The sequence below is a fragment of the Pseudophryne corroboree genome, chromosome 9 (assembly GCF_028390025.1).
Source record: "Pseudophryne corroboree isolate aPseCor3 chromosome 9, aPseCor3.hap2, whole genome shotgun sequence".
Taxonomy (NCBI): domain Eukaryota; kingdom Metazoa; phylum Chordata; class Amphibia; order Anura; family Myobatrachidae; genus Pseudophryne; species Pseudophryne corroboree.
The window spans coordinates 3,756,068-3,777,346 of record NC_086452.1 but is presented as its reverse complement, the minus strand read 5'-3'; the positions used below and the strand labels follow the sequence as shown (position 1 = coordinate 3,777,346).

Genomic DNA, 21,279 nt, shown 5'->3' with positions numbered 1-21,279 from the left:
GCATAGTGGATCCACATTCCCACATCACACAGAAGACCAGCATATCTGGATCCACATTCTGACACCACACAGAAGACCAGCATAGTGGATCCACATTCCCACATCACACAGAAGACCAGCATATCTGGATCCACATTCTCACACCACACAGAAGACCAGCATGTCTGGATCCACATTCCCACACCACACAAGACCAGCATAGTGGATCCACATTCTCACATCACACAGAAGACCAGCATAGTGGATCCACCTTCCCACACCACACAGAAGACCAGCATATCTGGACATTCCCACACCACACAGAAGACCAGCATAGTGGATCCACATTCCCACACCACACAGAAGACCAGCATAGTAGATCCACCTTCCCACACCACACAGAAGACCAGCATATCGGATCCACATTCTCACATCACACAGAAGACCAGCATAGTGGATCCACATTCTCACATCACACAGAAGACCAGCATAGTGGATCCACATTCCCACACCACACAGAAGACCAGCATAGTGGATCCACATTCCCACACCACACAGAAGACCAGCATAGTGGATCCACATTCTCACATCACACAGAAGACCAGCATAGTGGATCCACATTCCCACACCACACAGAAGACCAGCATAGTGGATCCACATTCTCACATCACACAGAAGACCAGCATAGTGGATCCACATTCCCACATCACACAGAAGATCAGCAGTATTAGATACTTGAAATATTTGAAGATTGATAATAAAGAAAAGACCCCTCTGTGTTGTGATTAGAATGACAGCTGCCACCCAGTCTCCCTGGACTATCCGGAATGGCATTTTCTCTTTCACCCATAGGGGCTCCAGGTATACAGAGCTCAGCTGGAGTTTAACCATTACAAATCTAACCTCCCCCCCAATATACCCCACAGCCCGCTGGGACAACTCACTTGTCTGAAAAGCCTGCCAGAGTTGGGCGCATTGTCAAAGGCTGATGGCATCTGGATTATTTTTACCTGTGCCAGCCTGACCGGCATTTACACAGCTGCCGCGGATGTGCGAGGTTCCACGTACAACAAGAGACTGCCTCCAGGGGCAGAGAACTAGGCGCAGGCCCGACACACCAGCGCCATCGGGCACCAGGAGCTGGCACTGGACTGCACACCAGACGAGTGGACAACAAGATATGTGCTCCACTCCAGATGTGCGCTTCCTGTATGTCCAATGGGGACACTAGATCCCGCCCTTTACGTTCTTGTTCTCTTTGTGCAATGGGGACACTAGATCCCACCCTTTACGTTCTTGTTCTCTTTGTGCAATGGGGACACTAGATCCCACCCTTTACGTTCTTGTTCTCTTTGTGCAATGGGGGCACTAGATCCCACCCTTTACGTTCTTGTCTCTTTGTGCAATGGGAACACTAGATCCCGCCCTTTGTGCAATGAGGGACACTAGATCCCACCCTTTACGTTCTTGTTCTCTTTGTGCAATGAGGGACACTAGATCCCACCCTTTACGTTCTTGTTCTCTTTGTGCAATGGGGACACTAGATCCCGCCCTTTACGTTCTTGTTCTCTTTGTGCAATGGGGACACTAGATCCCACCCTTTACGTTCTTGTTCTCTTTGTGCAATGGGGACACTAGATCCCACCCTTTACGTTCTTGTTCTCTTTGTGCAATGAGGGACACTAGATCCCGCCCTTTACGTTCTTGTTCTCTTTGTGCAATGGGGACACTAGATCCCGCCCCTTACGTTCTTGTTCTCTTTGTGCAATGAGGGACACCAGATCCCACCCTTTACGTTCTTGTTCTCTTTGTGCAATGAGGACACTAGATCCCGCCCTTTACGTTCTTGTTCTCTTTGTGCAATGAGGGACACTAGATCCCGCCCTTTACGTTCTTGTTCTCTTTGTGCAATGAGGGCACTAGATCCCGCCCTTTACGTTCTTGTTCTCTTTGTGCAATGGGGACACTAGATCCCACCCTTTACGTTCTTGTTCTCTTTGTGCAATGAGGGACACTAGAGATCCAGCCCTTTACGTTCTTGTTCTCTTTGTGCAATGAGGGACACTAGATCCCGCCCTTTACGTTCTTGTTCTCTTTGTGCAATGGGGACACTAGATCCCGCCCTTTACGTTCTTGTTCTCTTTGTGCAATGGGGACACTAGATCCCGCCCTTTACGTTCTTGTTCTCTTTGTGCAATGAGGGACACTATATCCCGCCCTTTACGTTCTTGTTCTCTTTGTGCAATGAGGGACACTAGATCCCGCCCTTTACGTTCTTGTTCTCTTTGTGCAATGGGGACACTAGATCCCGCCCCTTACGTTCTTGTTCTCTTTGTGCAATGAGGGACACTAGATCCCGCCCTTTACGTTCTTGTTCTCTTTGTGCAATGAGGGACACTAGATCCCGCCCTTTACGTTCTTGTTCTCTTTGTGCAATGAGGGACACTAGATCCCGCCCTTTACGTTCTTGTTCTCTTTGTGCAATGAGGGACACTAGATCCCGCCCTTTACGTTCTTGTTCTCTTTGTGCAATGGGGACACTAGATCCCGCCCTTTACGTTCTTGTTCTCTTTGTGCAATGGGGACACTAGATCCCACCCTTTACGTTCTTGTTCTCTTTGTGCAATGGGGACACTAGATCCCGCCCTTTACATTCTTGTTCTCTTTGTGCAATGAGGGACACTAGATCCCGCCCTTTACATTCTTGTTCTCTTTGTGCAATGGGAACACTAGATCCCGCCCTTTACGTTCTTGTTCTCTTTGTGCAATGAGGGATACTATATCCCGCCCTTTACGTTCTTGTTCTCTTTGTGCAATGAGGGATACTAGATCCCGCCCTTTACGTTCTTATTCTCTTTGTGCAATGAGGGACACTAGATCCCGCCCTTTACGTTCTTGTTCTCTTTGTGCAATGGGGACACTAGATCCCACCCTTTACGTTCTTGTTCTCTTTGTGCAATGGGGACACTAGATCCCACCCTTTACGTTCTTGTTCTCTTTGTGCAATGGGGACACTAGATCCCACCCTTTACGTTCTTGTTCTCTTTGTGCAATGGGGACACTAGATCCCACCCTTTACGTTCTTGTTCTCTTTGTGCAATGAGGGACACTAGATCCCACCCTTTACGTTCTTGTCTCTTTGTGCAATGGGAACACTAGATCCCGCCCTTTGTGCAATGAGGGACACTAGATCCCACCCTTTACGTTCTTGTTCTCTTTGTGCAATGAGGGACACTAGATCCCACCCTTTACGTTCTTGTTCTCTTTGTGCAATGGGGACACTAGATCCCGCCCTTTACGTTCTTGTTCTCTTTGTGCAATGGGGACACTAGATCCCACCCTTTACGTTCTTGTTCTCTTTGTGCAATGAGGGACACTAGATCCCGCCCTTTACGTTCTTGTCTCTTTGTGCAATGGGAACACTAGATCCCGCCCTTTGTGCAATGAGGGACACTAGATCCCGCCCTTTACGTTTTTGTTCTCTTTGTGCAATGAGGGACACTAGATCCCGCCCTTTACGTTCTTGTTCTCTTTGTGCAATGAGGGACACTAGATCCCGCCCTTTGTGCAATGAGGGACACTAGATCCCGCCCTTTACGTTCTTGTCTCTTTGTGCAATGGGAACACTAGATCCCGCCCTTTGTGCAATGAGGGACACTAGATCCCGCCCTTTACGTTTTTGTTCTCTTTGTGCAATGAGGGACACTAGATCCCGCCCTTTACGTTCTTGTCTCTTTGTGCAATGGGGACACTATATCCCGCCCTTTACGTTCTTGTTCTCTTTGTGCAATGAGGGACACTAGATCCCGCCCTTTACGTTTTTGTTCTCTTTGTGCAATGAGGGACACTAGATCCCGCCCTTTACGTTCTTGTTCTCTTTGTGCAATGAGGGACACTAGATCCCGCCCCTTACGTTCTTGTTCTCTTTGTGCAATGAGGGACACCAGATCCCACCCTTTACGTTCTTGTTCTCTTTGTGCAATGAGGACACTAGATCCCGCCCTTTACGTTCTTGTTCTCTTTGTGCAATGAGGGCACTAGATCCCGCCCTTTACGTTCTTGTTCTCTTTGTGCAATGAGGGACACTAGAGATCCAGCCCTTTACGTTCTTGTTCTCTTTGTGCAATGAGGGACACTAGATCCCGCCCTTTACGTTCCTGTTCTCTTTGTGCAATGGGGACACTAGATCCCACCCTTTACGTTCTTGTTCTCTTTGTGCAATGGGGACACTAGATCCCGCCCTTTACGTTCTTGTCTCTTTGTGTAATGAGGGACACAAGATCCCGCCCTTTACGTTCTTGTTCTCTTTGTGCAATGAGGGACACTAGATCCCGCCCTTTACGTTCTTGTTCTCTTTGTGCAATGAGGGACACTAGATCCCGCCCTTTACGTTCTTGTTCTCTTTGTGCAATGAGGGACACTATATCCCGCCCTTTACGTTCTTGTTCTCTTTGTGCAATGAGGGACACTAGATCCCGCCCTTTACGTTCTTGTTCTCTTTGTGCAATGGGGACACTAGATCCCGCCCCTTACGTTCTTGTTCTCTTTGTGCAATGAGGGACACTAGATCCCGCCCTTTACGTTCTTGTTCTCTTTGTGCAATGAGGGACACTAGATCCCGCCCTTTACGTTCTTGTTCTCTTTGTGCAATGAGGGACACTAGATCCCGCCCTTTACGTTCTTGTTCTCTTTGTGCAATGAGGGACACTAGATCCCGCCCTTTACGTTCTTGTTCTCTTTGTGCAATGGGGACACTAGATCCCGCCCTTTACGTTCTTGTTCTCTTTGTGCAATGGGGACACTAGATCCCACCCTTTACGTTCTTGTTCTCTTTGTGCAATGGGGACACTAGATCCCGCCCTTTACATTCTTGTTCTCTTTGTGCAATGAGGGACACTAGATCCCGCCCTTTACATTCTTGTTCTCTTTGTGCAATGGGAACACTAGATCCCGCCCTTTACGTTCTTGTTCTCTTTGTGCAATGAGGGATACTATATCCCGCCCTTTACGTTCTTGTTCTCTTTGTGCAATGAGGGATACTAGATCCCGCCCTTTACGTTCTTGTCTCTTTGTGCAATGAGGGACACTAGATCCCGCCCTTTACGTTCTTATTCTCTTTGTGCAATGAGGGACACTAGATCCCGCCCTTTACGTTCTTGTTCTTTTTGTGCAATGGGGACACTAGATCCCGCCCCTTACGTTCTTGTTCTCTATGTGCAATGAGGGACACTAGATCCCGCCCTTTACGTTCTTGTTCTCTTTGTGCAATGAGGGACACTAGATCCCGCCCCTTACGTTCTTGTCTCTTTGTGCAATGAGGGACACTAGATCCCGCCCTTTACGTTCTTGTTCTCTTTGTGCAATGGGAACACTAGATCCCGCCCTTTACGTTCTTGTTCTCTTTGTGCAATGAGGGATACTATATCCCGCCCTTTACGTTCTTGTTCTCTTTGTGCAATGAGGGATACTAGATCCCGCCCTTTACGTTCTTGTCTCTTTGTGCAATGAGGGACACTAGATCCCGCCCTTTACGTTCTTATTCTCTTTGTGCAATGAGGGACACTAGATCCCGCCCTTTACGTTCTTGTTCTCTTTGTGCAATGGGGACACTAGATCCCGCCCCTTACGTTCTTGTTCTCTATGTGCAATGAGGGACACTAGATCCCACCCTTTACGTTCTTGTTCTCTTTGTGCAATGGGGACACTAGATCCCGCCCTTTACATTCTTGTTCTCTTTGTGCAATGAGGGACACTAGATCCCGCCCTTTACATTCTTGTTCTCTTTGTGCAATGGGAACACTAGATCCCGCCCTTTACGTTCTTGTTCTCTTTGTGCAATGAGGGATACTATATCCCGCCCTTTACGTTCTTGTTCTCTTTGTGCAATGAGGGATACTAGATCCCGCCCTTTACGTTCTTGTCTCTTTGTGCAATGAGGGACACTAGATCCCGCCCTTTACGTTCTTGTTCTCTTTGTGCAATGGGGACACTAGATCCCGCCCCTTACGTTCTTGTTCTCTATGTGCAATGAGGGACACTAGATCCCGCCCTTTACGTTCTTGTTCTCTTTGTGCAATGAGGGACACTAGATCCCGCCCCTTACGTTCTTGTCTCTTTGTGCAATGAGGGACACTAGATCCCGCCCTTTACGTTCTTGTTCTCTTTGTGCAATGAGGGACACTAGATCCCGCCCTTTACGTTCTTGTTCTCTTTGTGCAATGAGGGACACTAGATCCCGCCCTTTACGTTCTTGTTCTCTTTGTGCAATGGGGACACTAGATCCCGCCCTTTACGTTCTTGTTCTCTTTGTGCAATGAGGACACTAGATCCCGCCCTTTACGTTCTTGTTCTCTTTGTGCAATGGGGACACTAGATCCCGCCCTTTACGTTCTTGTTCTCTTTGTGCAATGAGGACACTAGATCCCGCCCTTTACGTTCTTGTTCTCTTTGTGCAATGGGGACACTAGATCCCGCCCTTTACGTTCTTGTTCTCTTTGTGCAATGGGGACACTAGATCCCGCCCTTTACGTTCTTGTTCTCTTTGTGCAATGGGGACACTAGATCCCGCCCTTTACGTTCTTGTTCTCTTTGTGCAATGGGGACACTAGATCCCGCCCTTTACGTTCTTGTTCTCTTTGCGCAATGAGGACACTAGATCCCGCCCTTTACGTTCTTGTTCTCTTTGCGCAATGAGGACACTAGATCCCGCCCTTTACGTTCTTGTTCTCTTTGTGCAATGGGGACACTAGATCCCGCCCTTTACGTTCTTGTTCTCTTTGTGCAATGAGGACACTAGATCCCGCCCTTTACGTTCTTGTTCTCTTTGTGCAATGGGGACACTAGATCCCGCCCTTTACGTTCTTGTTCTCTTTGTGCAATGGGGACACTAGATCCCGCCCTTTACATTCTTGTTCTCTTTGTGCAATGAGGGACACTAGATCCCGCCCTTTACATTCTTGTTCTCTTTGTGCAATGAGGGACACTAGATCCCGCCCTTTACATTCTTGTTCTCTTTGTGCAATGGGAACACTAGATCCCTCCCTTTACGTTCTTGTTCTCTTTGTGCAATGAGGGATACTATATCCCGCCCTTTACGTTCTTGTTCTCTTTGTGCAATGAGGGATACTAGATCCCGCCCTTTACGTTCTTGTCTCTTTGTGCAATGAGGGACACTAGATCCCGCCCTTTACATTCTTGTTCTCTTTGTGCAATGGGAACACTAGATCCTTCCCTTTACGTTCTTGTTCTCTTTGTGCAATGAGGGATACTATATCCCGCCCTTTACGTTCTTGTTCTCTTTGTGCAATGAGGGATACTAGATCCCGCCCTTTACGTTCTTGTCTCTTTGTGCAATGAGGGACACTAGATCCCGCCCTTTACGTTCTTGTTCTCTTTGTGCAATGAGGGACACTAGATCCCGCCCTTTACGTTCTTGTTCTCTTTGTGCAATGGGGACACTAGATCCCGCCCCTTACGTTCTTGTCTCTTTGTGCAATGAGGGATACTAGATCCCGCCCTTTACGTTCTTGTCTCTTTGTGCAATGAGGGACACTAGATCCCGCCCTTTACGTTCTTGTTCTCTTTGTACAATGAGGGACACTAGATCCCGCCCTTTACGTTCTTGTTCTCTTTGTGCAATGAGGGACACTAGATCCCGCCCTTTACGTTCTTGTTCTCTTTGTGCAATGAGGGACACTAGATCCCGCCCTTTACATTCTTGTTCTCTTTGTGCAATGAGGGACACTAGATCCCGCCCTTTACGTTCTTGTCTCTTTGTGCAATGAGGGACACTAGATCCCGCCCTTTACGTTCTTGTTCTCTTTGTGCAATGAGGGACACTAGATCCCGCCCTTAACGTTCTTGTTCTCTTTGTGCAATGAGGGACACTAGATCCCGCCCTTTACGTTCTTGTTCTCTTTGTGCAATGGGGACACTAGATCCCACCCTTTACGTTCTTGTTCTCTTTGTGCAATGGGGACACTAGATCCCGCCCTTTACGTTCTTGTTCTCTTTGTGCAATGAGGACACTAGATCCCGCCCTTTACGTTCTTGTTCTCTTTGTGCAATGAGGACACTAGATCCCGCCCTTTACGTTCTTGTTCTCTTTGTGCAATGGGGACACTAGATCCCGCCCTTTACGTTCTTGTTCTCTTTGTGCAATGAGGGACACTAGATCCCGCCCTTTACGTTCTTGTTCTCTTTGTGCAATGGGGACACTAGATCCCACCCTTTACGTTCTTGTTCTCTTTGTGCAATGGGGACACTAGATCCCGCCCTTTACGTTCTTGTTCTCTTTGTGCAATGGGGACACTAGATCCCGCCCTTTACGTTCTTGTTCTCTTTGCGCAATGAGGACACTAGATCCCGCCATTTACGTTCTTGTTCTCTTTGTGCAATGAGGACACTAGATCCCGCCCTTTACGTTCTTGTTCTCTTTGTGCAATGGGGACACTAGATCCCGCCCTTTACGTTCTTGTTCTCTTTGTGCAATGAGGGACACTATATCCCGCCCTTTACGTTCTTGTTCTCTTTGTGCAATGGCTTAGAGTAAAACAGTTATGTTTTTGGAGACCCTTCGTTGTTCTGCTCCCATTGGGTTCCTCATTGTTCTGTCCTTTAGAGCTTAGTTTGAAAATAACGTAAGTAACCCAGCATGCTGTGGGGTATAAGGGGGGAGGTGCTTAGACTATTAGGAAACATTTAAAAAAAGTGCCCAAACTCCAGCTGAGTCCCTCTATCCCCAATGTCTCCCACTGGTCTGACGGAAAAGGACTTAACCATGTATAAAATAAATTGCATTTACATAGAGTTTAGCGCTGGCTCTTGCACATGGAGACAGGCGCCACTAGGCATCCCAATTATCTGAATGAGTGACTGCAGCACCGGTCTGAGTAACCTTCAGCTGCAGCTCCAACAGCAAATTCTGCAGCCACATTACTTACAGGTCGCCCTCCTTTACTTAGACGCTCGCATTTGTTTGGGTTTAGGCCTACTGAAAGACCCCCGCCATACGGCCTGCAGACCAAGGTCTACAAAAAGACGGCCAACTGGATTCTGTACCAGGAACGGCAGAAGACCGGACTGTGTATCCGACTACAATACAGCGGAAATACTGGGATCTGAGTTATCTTTACTAAAGGTTTATTTCTCTGACGTCCTAAGTGGATGCTGGGGACTCCGTCAGGACCATGGGGAATAGCGGCTCCGCAGGAGACAGGGCACAAAAGTAAAAGCTTTAGGATCAGGTGGTGTGCACTGGCTCCTCCCCCTATGACCCTCCTCCAAGCCTCAGTTAGGTTTTTGTGCCCGGCCGAGAAGGGTGCAATCTAGGTGGCTCTCCTAAAGAGCTGCTTAGAGTAAAAGTTTTATTAGGTTTTTTATTTTCAGTGAGTCCTGCTGGCAACAGGCTCACTGCAACGAGGGACTTAGGGGAGAAGAAGTGAACTCACCTGCGTGCAGGATGGATTTGCTTCTTAGGCTACTGGACACTAGCTCCAGAGGGACGATCACAGGTACAGCCTGGATGGGTCACCGGAGCCGCGCCGCCGACCCCCTTGCAGATGCTGAAGAGAGAAGAGGTCCAGAAATCGGCGGCTGAAGACTTCTCAGTCTTCATGAGGTAGCGCACAGCACTGCAGCTGTGCGCCATTGCTCTCAGCACACTTCACACCAACGGTCACTGAGGGTGCAGGGCGCTGGGGGGGGCGCCCTGGGCAGCAATGAAAATACCTATACTGGCTAAAAATACATCACATATAGCCTCTGGGGCTATATGGATGTATTTAACCCCTGCCAGGTTGTCAGAAAAACGGGAGAAGAAGCCCGCCGAAAAGGGGGCGGGGCCTATTCTCCTCAGCACACAGCGCCATTTTCCCTCACACAACTGCTGGTTGGAAGACTCCCAGGCTCTCCCCTGCACTGCACTACAGAAACAGGGTTAAAACAGAGAGGGGGGGGGCACTTATTTGGCGATATGATTATATATTAAGATGCTATAAGGGGAAAACACTTATATAAAGGTTGTCCCTGTATAATTATAGCGTTTTGGTGTGTGCTGGCAAACTCTCCCTCTGTCTCCCCAAAGGGCTAGTGGGGTCCTGTCCTCTATCAGAGCATTCCCTGTGTGTGTGCTGGGTGTCGGTACGTGTGTGTCGACATGTATGAGGACGATGTTGGTGAGGAGGCGGAGCAATTGCCTGTAATGGTGATGTCACTCTCTAGGGAGTCGACACCGGAATGGATGGCGTATTTAGGGAATTACGTGATAATGTCAACACGCTGCAAGGTCGGTTGACGACATGAGACGGCCGGCAAACAAATTAGTACCTGTCCAGGCGTCTCAAACACCGTCAGGGGCTTTAAAACGCCCATTTACCTCAGTCGGTCGACACAGACACAGACAGGGACACTGACTCCAGTGTCGACGGTGAAGAAACAAACGTATTTTCCTTTAGGGCCACACGTTACTTGTTAAGGGCAATGAAGGAGATGTTACATATTTCTGATACTACAAGTACCACAAGAAGGGTATTATGTGGAGTGTGAAAAAACTACATGTGGTTTTTCCTGAATCAGATAAATTAAATGAAGTGTGTGATGATGCGTGGGTTTCCCCCGATAGAAAATTATTGGCGGTATACCCTTTCCCGCCAGAAGTTATGGCGCGTTGGGAAACATCCCTTAGGGTGGATAAGGCGCTCACACGCTTATCAAAACAAGTGGCGTTACCGTCTCCAGATACGGCCGCCCTCAAAGAGCCAACTGATAGGAGGCTGGAAAATATCCTAAACAGTATATACACACATACTGGTGTTATACTGCGACCAGCGATCACCTCAGCCTGGATGTGCAGTGCTGGGTTGGCATGGTCGGATTCCCTGACTGAAAATATTGATACCCTTGACAGGGACAGTATTTTATTGACTATAGAGCATTTAAAGGATGCATTTCTATATATGCGAGATGCACAGAGGGATATTTGCACTCTGGCATCAAGAGTAAGTGCGATGTCCATATCTGAAGGCCAGTCATATCTGCCCAGGGATAGAGGAAAGGGAAGAAGACTGCAGCAGGCAGCCCATTCCCAGGAACAGAAGCCCTCCACCGCTTCTGCCAAGTCCTCAGCATGACGCTGGGGCCGTACAAACAGGTGCGGTGGGGGGTCGTCTCAAGAGTTTCAGCACGCAGTGGGCTCACTCGCAAGTGGACCCCTGGATCCTACAAGTAGTATCCCAGGGGTACAGATTGGAAATTCGAGACGTCTCTCCCTCGCAGGTTCCTGAAGTTTGCTTTACCAACGTCTCCCTCCGACAGGAAGGCAGTATTGGAAACAATTCACAAGCTGTATTCCCAGCAGGTGATAATCAAAGTACCCCTCCTACAACAAGGAAAGGGGTATTATTCCACACTATATTGTGGTACTGAAGCCAGATGGCTCGGTGAGACCTATTCTAAATCTAAAATATTTGAACACTTACATACAAAGGTTCAAATCAAGATGGAGTCACTCAGAGCAGTGATAGCGAACCAGGAAGAAGGGGACTATATGGTGTCCCTGGACATCAGGGATGCTTACCTCCATGTCCCAATTTGCCCTTCTCACCAAGGGTACCTCAGGTACGTGGTACAGAACTGTCACTATCAGTTTCAGACGCTGCCGTTTGGATTGTCCACGGCACCCCGGGTCTTTACCAAGGTAATGGCCGAAATGATGATTCTTCTTAAAAGAAATATGGACGCTTTCCTGATAAGGGTAAGGTCCAGAGAACAGTTAGAGGTCGGAGTAGCACTATCTCAAGTAGTTCTACGATAGCACGGGTGGATTCTAAATATTCCAAAATTGCAGCTGTTTCCGACGACACGTCTACTGTTCCTAGGGATGATTCTGGACACAGTCCAGAAAATGGTGTTTCTCCCGGAGAAGAAAGCCAGGGAGTTATCCGAGCTAGTCAGGAACCTCCTAAAACCAGGAAAAGTGTCAGTGCATCATTGCACAAGGGTCCTGGGAAAAATGGTGGCTTCTTACGAAGCGATTCCATTCGGCAGATTTCACGCAAGAACTTTTCAGTGGGATCTGCTGGAAAAATGGTCCGGATCGCATCTTCAGATGCATCAGCGGATAACCCTGTCTCCAAGGGCAAGGGTGTTTCTTCTGCGGTGGCTGCAGAGTGCTCATCTACTAAAGGGCCGCAGATTCGGCATTCAGGACTGGGTCCTGGTAACCACGGATGCCAGCCTGAGAGGCTGGGGAGCAGTCACACAGGGAAAAAATTTCCAGGGAGTGTGATCAAGTCTGGAGACTTCTCTCCACATAAATATACTGGAGCTAAGGACAATTTACAATGCTCTAAGCTTAGCAAGACCTCTGCTTCAAGGTCAGCCGGTATTGATCCAGTGGGACAACATCACGGCAGTCGCCCACGTAAACAGACAGGGCGGCACAAGAAGCAGGAGGGCAATGGCAGAAACTGCAAGGATTCTTCGCTGGGCGGAAAATCATGTGATAGCACTGTCAGCAGTGTTCATTCCGGGAGTGGACAACTGGGAAGCAAACTTCCTCAGCAGGCACGACCTCCACCCGGGAAAGTGGGGACTTCATTGGGAAGTCTTCCACATGATTGTGAACCGTTGGGAAAGACCAAAGGTGGACATGATGGCGTCCCGCCTGAACAAAAAACTGGACAGGTATTGCGCCAGGTCAAGAGACCCTCAGGCAATAGCTGTGGACGTTCTGGTAACACCGTGGGTGTACCAGTCGGTGTATGTGTTCCCTCCTCTGCTTCTCATACCCAAGGTACTGAGAATTATAAGACGTAGAGGAGTAAGAACTATACCCGTGGCTCCGGATTGGCCAAGAAGGACTTGGTACCCGGAACTTCAAGAAATGCTCACAGAGGACTCATGGCCTCTGCCGCTAAGAAGGGACTTGCTTCAGCAAGTACCATGTCTGTTTCCAAGACTTACCGCGGCTGCGTTTGACGGCATGGCGGTGGAACGCCGGATCCTAAGAGAAAAAGGCATTCCGGAAGAGGTCATTCCTACCCTGGTCAAAGCCAGGAAGGAGGTGACCGCACAACATTATCACCACATGTGGCGAAGATATGTTGCGTGGTGTGAGGCCAGGAAGGCCCCCACGGAGGAATTTCAACTCGGTCGATTCCTGCATTTCCTACAAACAGGAGTGTCTATGGGCCTCAAATTGGGGTCCATTAAGGTTCAAATTTCGGCCCTGTCGATTTTCTTCCAAAAAGAATTGGCTTCAGTTCCTGAAGTCCAGAAGTTTGTCAAGGGAGTACTGCATATACAACCCCCTTTTTGTGCCTCCAGTGGCACTGTGGGATCTCAACGTAGTTCTGGGATTCCTCAAATCACATTGGTTTAAACCGCTCAAATCTGTGGATTTGAAATATCTCACATGGAAAGTGACCATGCTGTTGGCCCTGGCCTCGGCCAGGCGAGTGTCAGAATTGGCGGCTTTGTCTCACAAAAGCCCATATCTGATTGTCCATTCGGACAGGGCAGAGCTGCGGACTCGTCCCCAGTTTCTCCCTAAGGTGGTGTCAGTGTTTCACCCGAACCAGCTTATTGTGGTACCTGCGGCTACTAGGGACTTGGAGGACTCCAAGTTGCTAGATGTGGTCAGGGCCCTGAAAATATAGGTTTCCAGGACGGCTGGAGTCAGGAAAACTGACTTGCTGTTATCCTGTATGCACCCAACAAACTGGGTGCTCTTGCTTCAAAGCAGACGATTGCTAGTTGGATGTGTAGTACAATTCAGCTTGCACATTCTGTGGCAGGCCTGCCACAGCCAAAATATGTAAATGCCCATTCCACAAGGAAGGTGGGCTTATCTTGGGCGGCTGCCCGAGGGGTCTCGGCTTTACAACTTTGCCGAGCTGCTACTTGGTCAGGGGCAAACACGTTGAAAAGTTTTACAAATTTGATACCCTGGCTGAGGAGGACCTGGAGTTCTCTCATTCGGTGCTGCAGAGTCATCCGCACTCTCCCGCCCGTTTGGGAGCTTTGGTATAATCCCCATGGTCCTGACGGAGTCCCCAGCATCCACTTAGGACGTCAGAGAAAATAAGAATTTACTTACCGATAATTCTATTTCTCGTAGTCCGTAGTGGATGCTGGGCGCCCATCCCAAGTGCGGATTGTCTGCAATACTTGTACATAGTTGTTGTTACAAAAATCGGGTTATTATTGTTGAGCCATCTTTTCAGAGGCTCTTCTGTTATCATGCTGTTAACTGGGTTCAGATCACAGGTTGTACAGTGTGATTGGTGTGGCTGGTATGAGCCTTACCCGGGATTCAAAATCCTTCCTTATTGTGTACGCTCGTCCGGGCACAGTATCCTAACTGAGGCTTGGAGGAGGGTCATAGGGGGAGGAGCCAGTGCACACCACCTGATCCTAAAGCTTTTACTTTTGTGCCCTGTCTCCTGCGGAGCCGCTATTCCCCATGGTCCTGACGGAGTCCCCAGCATCCACTACGGACTACGAGAAATAGAATTATCGTTAAGTAAATTCTTATTTTTGTTATGGATTTCTTATTGAGGAGTTTCCAGGGCTAACACACACATTTACTAACATCTTTAAATGACTACCAGAAATGGTCTGTTAGTAAATGTGTGTTTTAGCCCTGGAAACCAAACATTGATGTAGATCGATCGTCACTGATTTGAAATTGATGATAATCGACCTTTAGTAAATAAACCCCTTAGTGTCAGAGGTCAGCGCTGTCACCTATTGCGCTACTCTCCATATAAGCCAAGCCTGACAAAATACACAGTGCTGTGCTGGACGTACCAACTGTTCCAGCAGAGTCTCTCGCAAGCTTGTGCTTAAAGTCCAGGTCTCCTCTCCCCGGGACACCAGGTGTGCGACGATCCCTGCAGCAAAGTAGCTGACCTCCACCTCCACGCTGTGCAGGAGCTTACTGATCTGATCAATGAAATCCTTCCACATCAGCTCCGAGTGCAGCTCCTTCACCTCCGCAATGTTGTTCTACAAGGAGCACAAGGTACACACTCAGTCTTACAAATCAGAGATTAGAACAGTCCATGCAGTGACCCCAAGATGCCCCGCCTGGTCCTCCCATGTGCAGGAAGAGTAATGCCTGGGTCTGATGATTATGTAAGGATCCTGCATCTCGCTTCATGTGCCCTCTCTTCCAGGCATCACCTCTTCTGCCCAGTGTAACCCATGTACTGCACCCAAGATGGCTGCCCCGCCTGGTCCTCCCATGTGCAGGATGAGTAATGCCTGGGTCTGATGATTATGTAAGGATCCTGCATCTCGCTTCATGTGCCCTCTCTTCCAGTCATCACCTCTTCTGCCCAGTGTAACCTATGTACTGCACCCAAGATGGCTGCCCCGCCTGGTCCTCCCATGTGCAGGATGAGTAATGCCTGGGTCTGATGATTATGTAAGGATCCTGCATCTCGCTTCATGTGCCCTCTCTTCCAGTCATTACCTCTTCTGCCCGGTGTAACCCATGTACTGCACCCAAGATGGCTGCCCCGCCTGGTCCTCCCATGTGCAGGATGAGTAATGCCTGGGTCTGATGATTATGTAAGGATCCTCCATCTCGCTTCATGTGCCCTCTCTTCCAGTCATTACCTCTTCTGCCCAGTGTAACCTATGTACTGCACCCAAGATGGCTGCCCTGCCTGGTCCTCCCATGTGCAGGATGAATAATGCCTGGGTCTGATGATTATGTAAGGATCCTGCATCTCGCTTCATGTGCCCTCTCTTCCAGTCATCACCTCTTCTGCCCAGTATAACCTATGTACTGCACCCAAGATGGCTGCCCCGCCTGGTCCTCCCATGTGCAGGATGAGTAATGCCTGGGTCTGATGATTATGTAAGGATCCTGCATCTCGCTTCATGTGCCCTCTCTTCCAGTCATTACCTCTTCTGCCCAGTGTAACCCATGTACTGCACCCAAGATGGCTGCCCCGCCTGGTCCTCCCATGTGCAGGATGAACAGTGCCTGGGTCTGATGATTATGTAAGGATCCTGTATCTCGCTTTATGTGCCCTCTCTTCCAGTCATTACCTCTTCTGCCCAGTGTAACCCATGTACTGCACCCAAGATGGCTGCCCCGCCTGGTCCTCCCATGTGCAGGATGAACAGTGCCTGGGTCTGATGATTATGTAAGGATCCTGCATCTCGCTTCATGTGCCCTCTCTTCCAGTCATCACCTCTTCTGCCCAGTGTAACCTATGTACTGCACCCAAGATGGCTGCCCTGCCTGGTCCTCCCATGTGCAGGATGAACAGTGCCTGGGTCTAATGATTATGTAAGGATCCTGCATCTCGCTTTATGTGCCCTCTCTTCCAGGCATTACCTCTTCTGCCCAGTGTAACCCATGTACTGCACCCAAGATGGCTGCCCCGCCTGGTCCTCCCATGTGCAGGATGAGTAATGCCTGGGTCTGATGATTATGTAAGGATCCTGCATCTCGCTTCATGTGCCCTCTCTTCCAGGCATTACCTATTCTGCCCAGTGTAACCCATGTACTGCACCCAAGATGGCTGCCCCGCCTGGTCCTCCTATGTGCAGGATGAGTAATGCCTGGGTCTGATGATTATGTAAGGATCCTGCATCTCGCTTTATGTGCCCTCTCTTCCAGGCATTACCTCTTCTGCCCAGTGTAACCCATGTACTGCACCCAAGATGGCTGCCCCGCCTGGTCCTCCCATGTGCAGGATGAGTAATGCCTGGGTCTGATGATTATGTAAGGATCCTGCATCTCGCTTCATGTGCCCTCTCTTCCAGGCATTACCTCTTCTGCCCGGTGTAACCCATGTACTGCACCCAAGATGGCTGCCCCGCCTGGTCCTCCCATGTGCAGGATGAACAGTGCCTGGGTCTGATGATTATGTAAGGATCCTGCATCTCGCTTCATGTGCCCTCTCTTCCAGGCATCACCTCTTCTGCCCGGTGTAACCCATGTACTGCACCCAAGATGGCTGCCCCGCCTGGTCCTCCCATGTGCAGGATGAGTAATGCCTGGGTCTGATGATTATGTAAGGATCCTGCATCTCGCTTCATGTGCCCTCTCTTCCAGTCATCACCTCTTCTGCCCAGTATAACCTATGTACTGCACCCAAGATGGCTGCCTCGCCTGGTCCTCCCATGTGCAGGATGAATAATGCCTGGGTCTGATTATGTAAGGATCCTGCATCTCGCTTCATGTGCCCTCTCTTCCAGTCATCACCTCTTCTGCCCAGTATAACCTATGTACTGCACCCAAGATGGCTGCCTCGCCTGGTCCTCCCATGTGCAGGATGAACAGTGCCTGGGTCTGATGATTATGTAAGGATCCTGCATCTCGCTTCATGTGCCCTCTCTTCCAGGCATTACCTCTTCTGCCCAGTGTAACCCATGTACTGCACCCAAGATGGCTGCCTCGCCTGGTCCTCCCTTGTGCAGGATGAATAATGCCTGGGTCTGATGATTATGTAAGGATCCTGCATCTCGCTTCATGTGCCCTCTCTTCCAGGCATTACCTCTTCTGCCCAGTGTAACCCATGTACTGCACCCAAGATGGCTGCCCCGCCTGGTCCTCCCTTGTGCAGGAAGAGTAATGCCTGGGTCTGATGATTATGTAAGGATCCTGCATCTCGCTTCATGTGCCCTCTCTTCCAGGCATTACCTCTTCTGCCCAGTGTAACCCATGTACTGCACCCAAGATGGCTGCCCCGCCTGGTCCTCCCTTGTGCAGGATGAGTAATGCCTGGGTCTGATGATTATGTAAGGATCCTGCATCTCGCTTCATGTGCCCTCTCTTCCAGTCATTACCTCTTCTGCCCGGTGTAACCTATGTACTGCACCCAAGATGGCTGCCCCGCCTGGTCCTCCCATGTGCAGGATGAGTAATGCCTGGGTCTGATGATTATGTAAGGATCCTGCATCTCGCTTCATGTGCCCTCTCTTCCAGTCATTACCTCTTCTGCCCAGTGTAACCCATGTACTGCACCCAAGATGGCTGCCCCGCCTGGTCCTCCCTTGTGCAGGATGAGTAATGCCTGGGTCTGATGATTATGTAAGGATCCTGCATCTCGCTTCATGTGCCCTCTCTTCCAGTCATCACCTCTTCTGCCCAGTATAACCTATGTACTGCACCCAAGATGGCTGCCCCGCCTGGTCCTCCCTTGTGCAGGATGAGTAATGCCTGGGTCTGATGATTATGTAAGGATCCTGCATCTCGCTTCATGTGCCCTCTCTTCCAGTCATCACCTCTTCTGCCCAGTATAACCTATGTACTGCACCCAAGATGGCTGCCCCGCCTGGTCCTCCCTTGTGCAGGATGAGTAATGCCTGGGTCTGCAAGCATCATTTATCTTACCTATTATCTTCCCATTACATGTCATATCTCTCAGGCATGGTCTCTTCTGCCCAGTGTAACCCATGTACTGCACCCAAGATGGCCGCCTCATCTTGCACGTCTAGGTGTAGGATATGTTACACGGTAAGATCACACTCCAATGCACCTCGGCTAGTAAATGTAATGTTACTTATGAGGATTGCAAACCTCCTAATCTAGTTGTCCACTTTGTGTGCCGAGGGGGTAATTCCAAAAACGGGTCTCTCAAAGGACGGACATACCCGCTTTTCTAGAAAGGTATTTAATTGCATAATTATTTTCTTAGGGGCATTCACACAGTTCTCACCTGTCGCAAATTGTTACATTAAAAGCGGGAAAAGATTTGAAGATTTAGTTGGAAAATCATCATGTAAGGAGGTGACTGGAGGGTGTAGAAGCTAAAACGGGACTGACGCGGCCCTTCCGCGCTACTGTGAGAGGGGACAGGAGGGGGCGGACGGGGGTTCAGTATACAGATAACTACATGCCGGCAGCGGGGCGAGCGCAATGGGAATAGACTTTGAGCGCCGGGATTCTGGCTGTCGGGATCCTGCATTCCGCAGACAGGACCATACGCATTGGGTAACTGCAGGCAGTGTGAGCGGGGTACAAGGATCGGGCATGAAATCCCCCCCACAATAACTGCTAGCAGTCATACAGACAGGGGTAAGTGATTCGGATTGGCCTTGCTCAGTGCTGTAATCCGGGTCCTGCCACCCGTCACTAGTACAATCTCCTGCAGGTTCACACGAGGCGGCACTTATATTATCCTATAACACACGTGATCCACAGCGCTGAGTACACTCTGCCCCGTACAGCAGCTTTCCAGATCACTGGCTGCTCATGTAGATCAGACCCTGCAGAGAACAGGAACACAGTGTAATCCCCGTGCTGGATCTGGTCTGACACGGAAGTAATCACACATTCATCCAGCACAGTGCTGAGTACACTCTGCCCCGTACAGCAGCTTTCCAGATCACTGGCTGCTCATGTAGATCAGACCCTTCAGAGAACAGGAACACAGTGTAATCCCCGTGCTGGATCTGGTCTCACACGGAAGTAATTACACATTCATCCAGCACAGTGCCGAGTACACTCTGCCCCGTACAGCAGCTTTCCAGATCACTGGCTGCTCATGTAGATCAGACCCTTCAGAGAACAGGAACACAGTGTAATCCCCGTGCTGGATCTGGTCTCACACGGAAGTAATCACACATTCATCCAGCACAGTGCTGAGTACACACCGCCCCGTACAGCAGCTTTCCAGATCACTGGCTGCTCATGTAGATCAGACCCTTCAGAGAACAGGAACACAGTGTAATCCCCGTGCTGGATCTGGTCTCACACGGAAGTAATCACACATTCATCCAGCACAGTGCTGAGTACACACTGCCCCGTACAGCAGCTTTCCAGATCACTGGCTGCTCATGTAGATCAGACCCTTCAGAGAACAGGAACACAGTGTAATCCCCGTGCTGGATCTGGTCTGACACGGAAGTAATCACACATTCATCCAGCACAGTGCTGAGTACACTCTGCCCCGTACAGCAGCTTTCCAGATCACTGGCTGCTCATGTAGATCAGACCCTTCAGAGAACAGGAACACAGTGTAATCCCCGTGCTGGATCTGGTCTGACACGGAAGTAATCACACATTCATCCAGCACAGTGCTGAGTACACTCTGCCCCGTACAGCAGCTTTCCAGATCACTGGCTGCTCATGTAGATCAGACCCTTCAGAGAACAGGAACACAGTGTAATCCCCGTGCTGGATCTGGTCTCACACGGAAGTAATTACACATTCATCCAGCACAGTGCTGAGTACACTCTGCCCCGTACAGCAGCTTTCCAGATCACTGGCTGCTCATGTAGATCAGACCCTTCAGATAACAGGAACACAGTGTAATCCCCGTGCTGGATCTGGTCTCACACGGAAGTAATCACACATTCATCCAGCACAGTGCTGAGTACACTCTGCCCCGTACAGCAGCTTTCCAGATCACTGGCTGCTCATGTAGATCAGACCCTTCAGAGAACAGGAACACAGTGTAATCCCCGTGCTGGATCTGGTCTCACACGGAAGTAATTACACATTCATCCAGCACAGTGCTGAGTACACACTGCCCCGTACAGCAGCTTTCCAGATCACTGGCTGCTCATGTAGATCAGACCCTTCAGAGAACAGGAACACAGTGTAATCCCCGTGCTGGATCTGGTCTGACACGGAAGTAATCACACATTCATCCAGCACAGTGCCGAGTACACTCTGCCCCGTACAGCAGCTTTCCAGATCACTGGCTGCTCATGTAGATCAGACCCTTCAGAGAACAGGAACACAGTGTAATCCCCGTGCTGGATCTGGTCTCACACGGAAGTAATTACACATTCATCCAGCACAGTGCCGAGTACACTCTGCCCCGTACAGCAGCTTTCCAGATCACTGGCTGCTCATGTAGATCAGACCCTTCAGAGAACAGGAACACAGTGTAATCCCCGTGCTGGATCTGGTCTGACACGGAAGTAATCACACATTCATCCAGCACAGTGCCGAGTACACACCGCCCCGTACAGCAGCTTTTCAGATCACTGGCTGCTCATGTACATCAGACCCTTCAGAGAACAGGAACACAGTGTAATCCCCGTGCTGGATCTGGTCTCACACGGAAGTAATCACACATTCATCCAGCACAGTGCTGAGTACACTCTGCCCCGTACAGCAGCTTTCCAGATCACTGGCTGCTCATGTAGATCAGACCCTTCAGAGAACAGGAACACAGTGTAATCCCCGTGCTGGATTTGGTCTCACACGGAAGTAATCACACATTCATCCAGCACAGTGCTGAGTACACACTGCCCCGTACAGCAGCTTTCCAGATCACTGGCTGCTCATGTAGATCAGACCCTTCAGAGAACAGGAACACAGTG

The 21,279-nt window shown here is 49.6% G+C and overlaps 1 protein-coding gene across 2 annotated transcripts in view; it reads right to left on the bottom strand.

The window, feature by feature from the left end:
• ZYG11B (zyg-11 family member B, cell cycle regulator) overlaps window positions 1–21,279 on the bottom strand; it is a 148,635-nt gene that overhangs the window by 17,647 nt on the left and 109,709 nt on the right. For both annotated transcript variants that reach the window (XM_063938894.1, XM_063938893.1), the window contains one exon: window positions 14,791–14,988. In XM_063938894.1, the coding sequence (XP_063794964.1) occupies window positions 14,791–14,988 (198 nt within the window). The remainder of the gene's footprint in view (window positions 1–14,790; window positions 14,989–21,279) is intronic.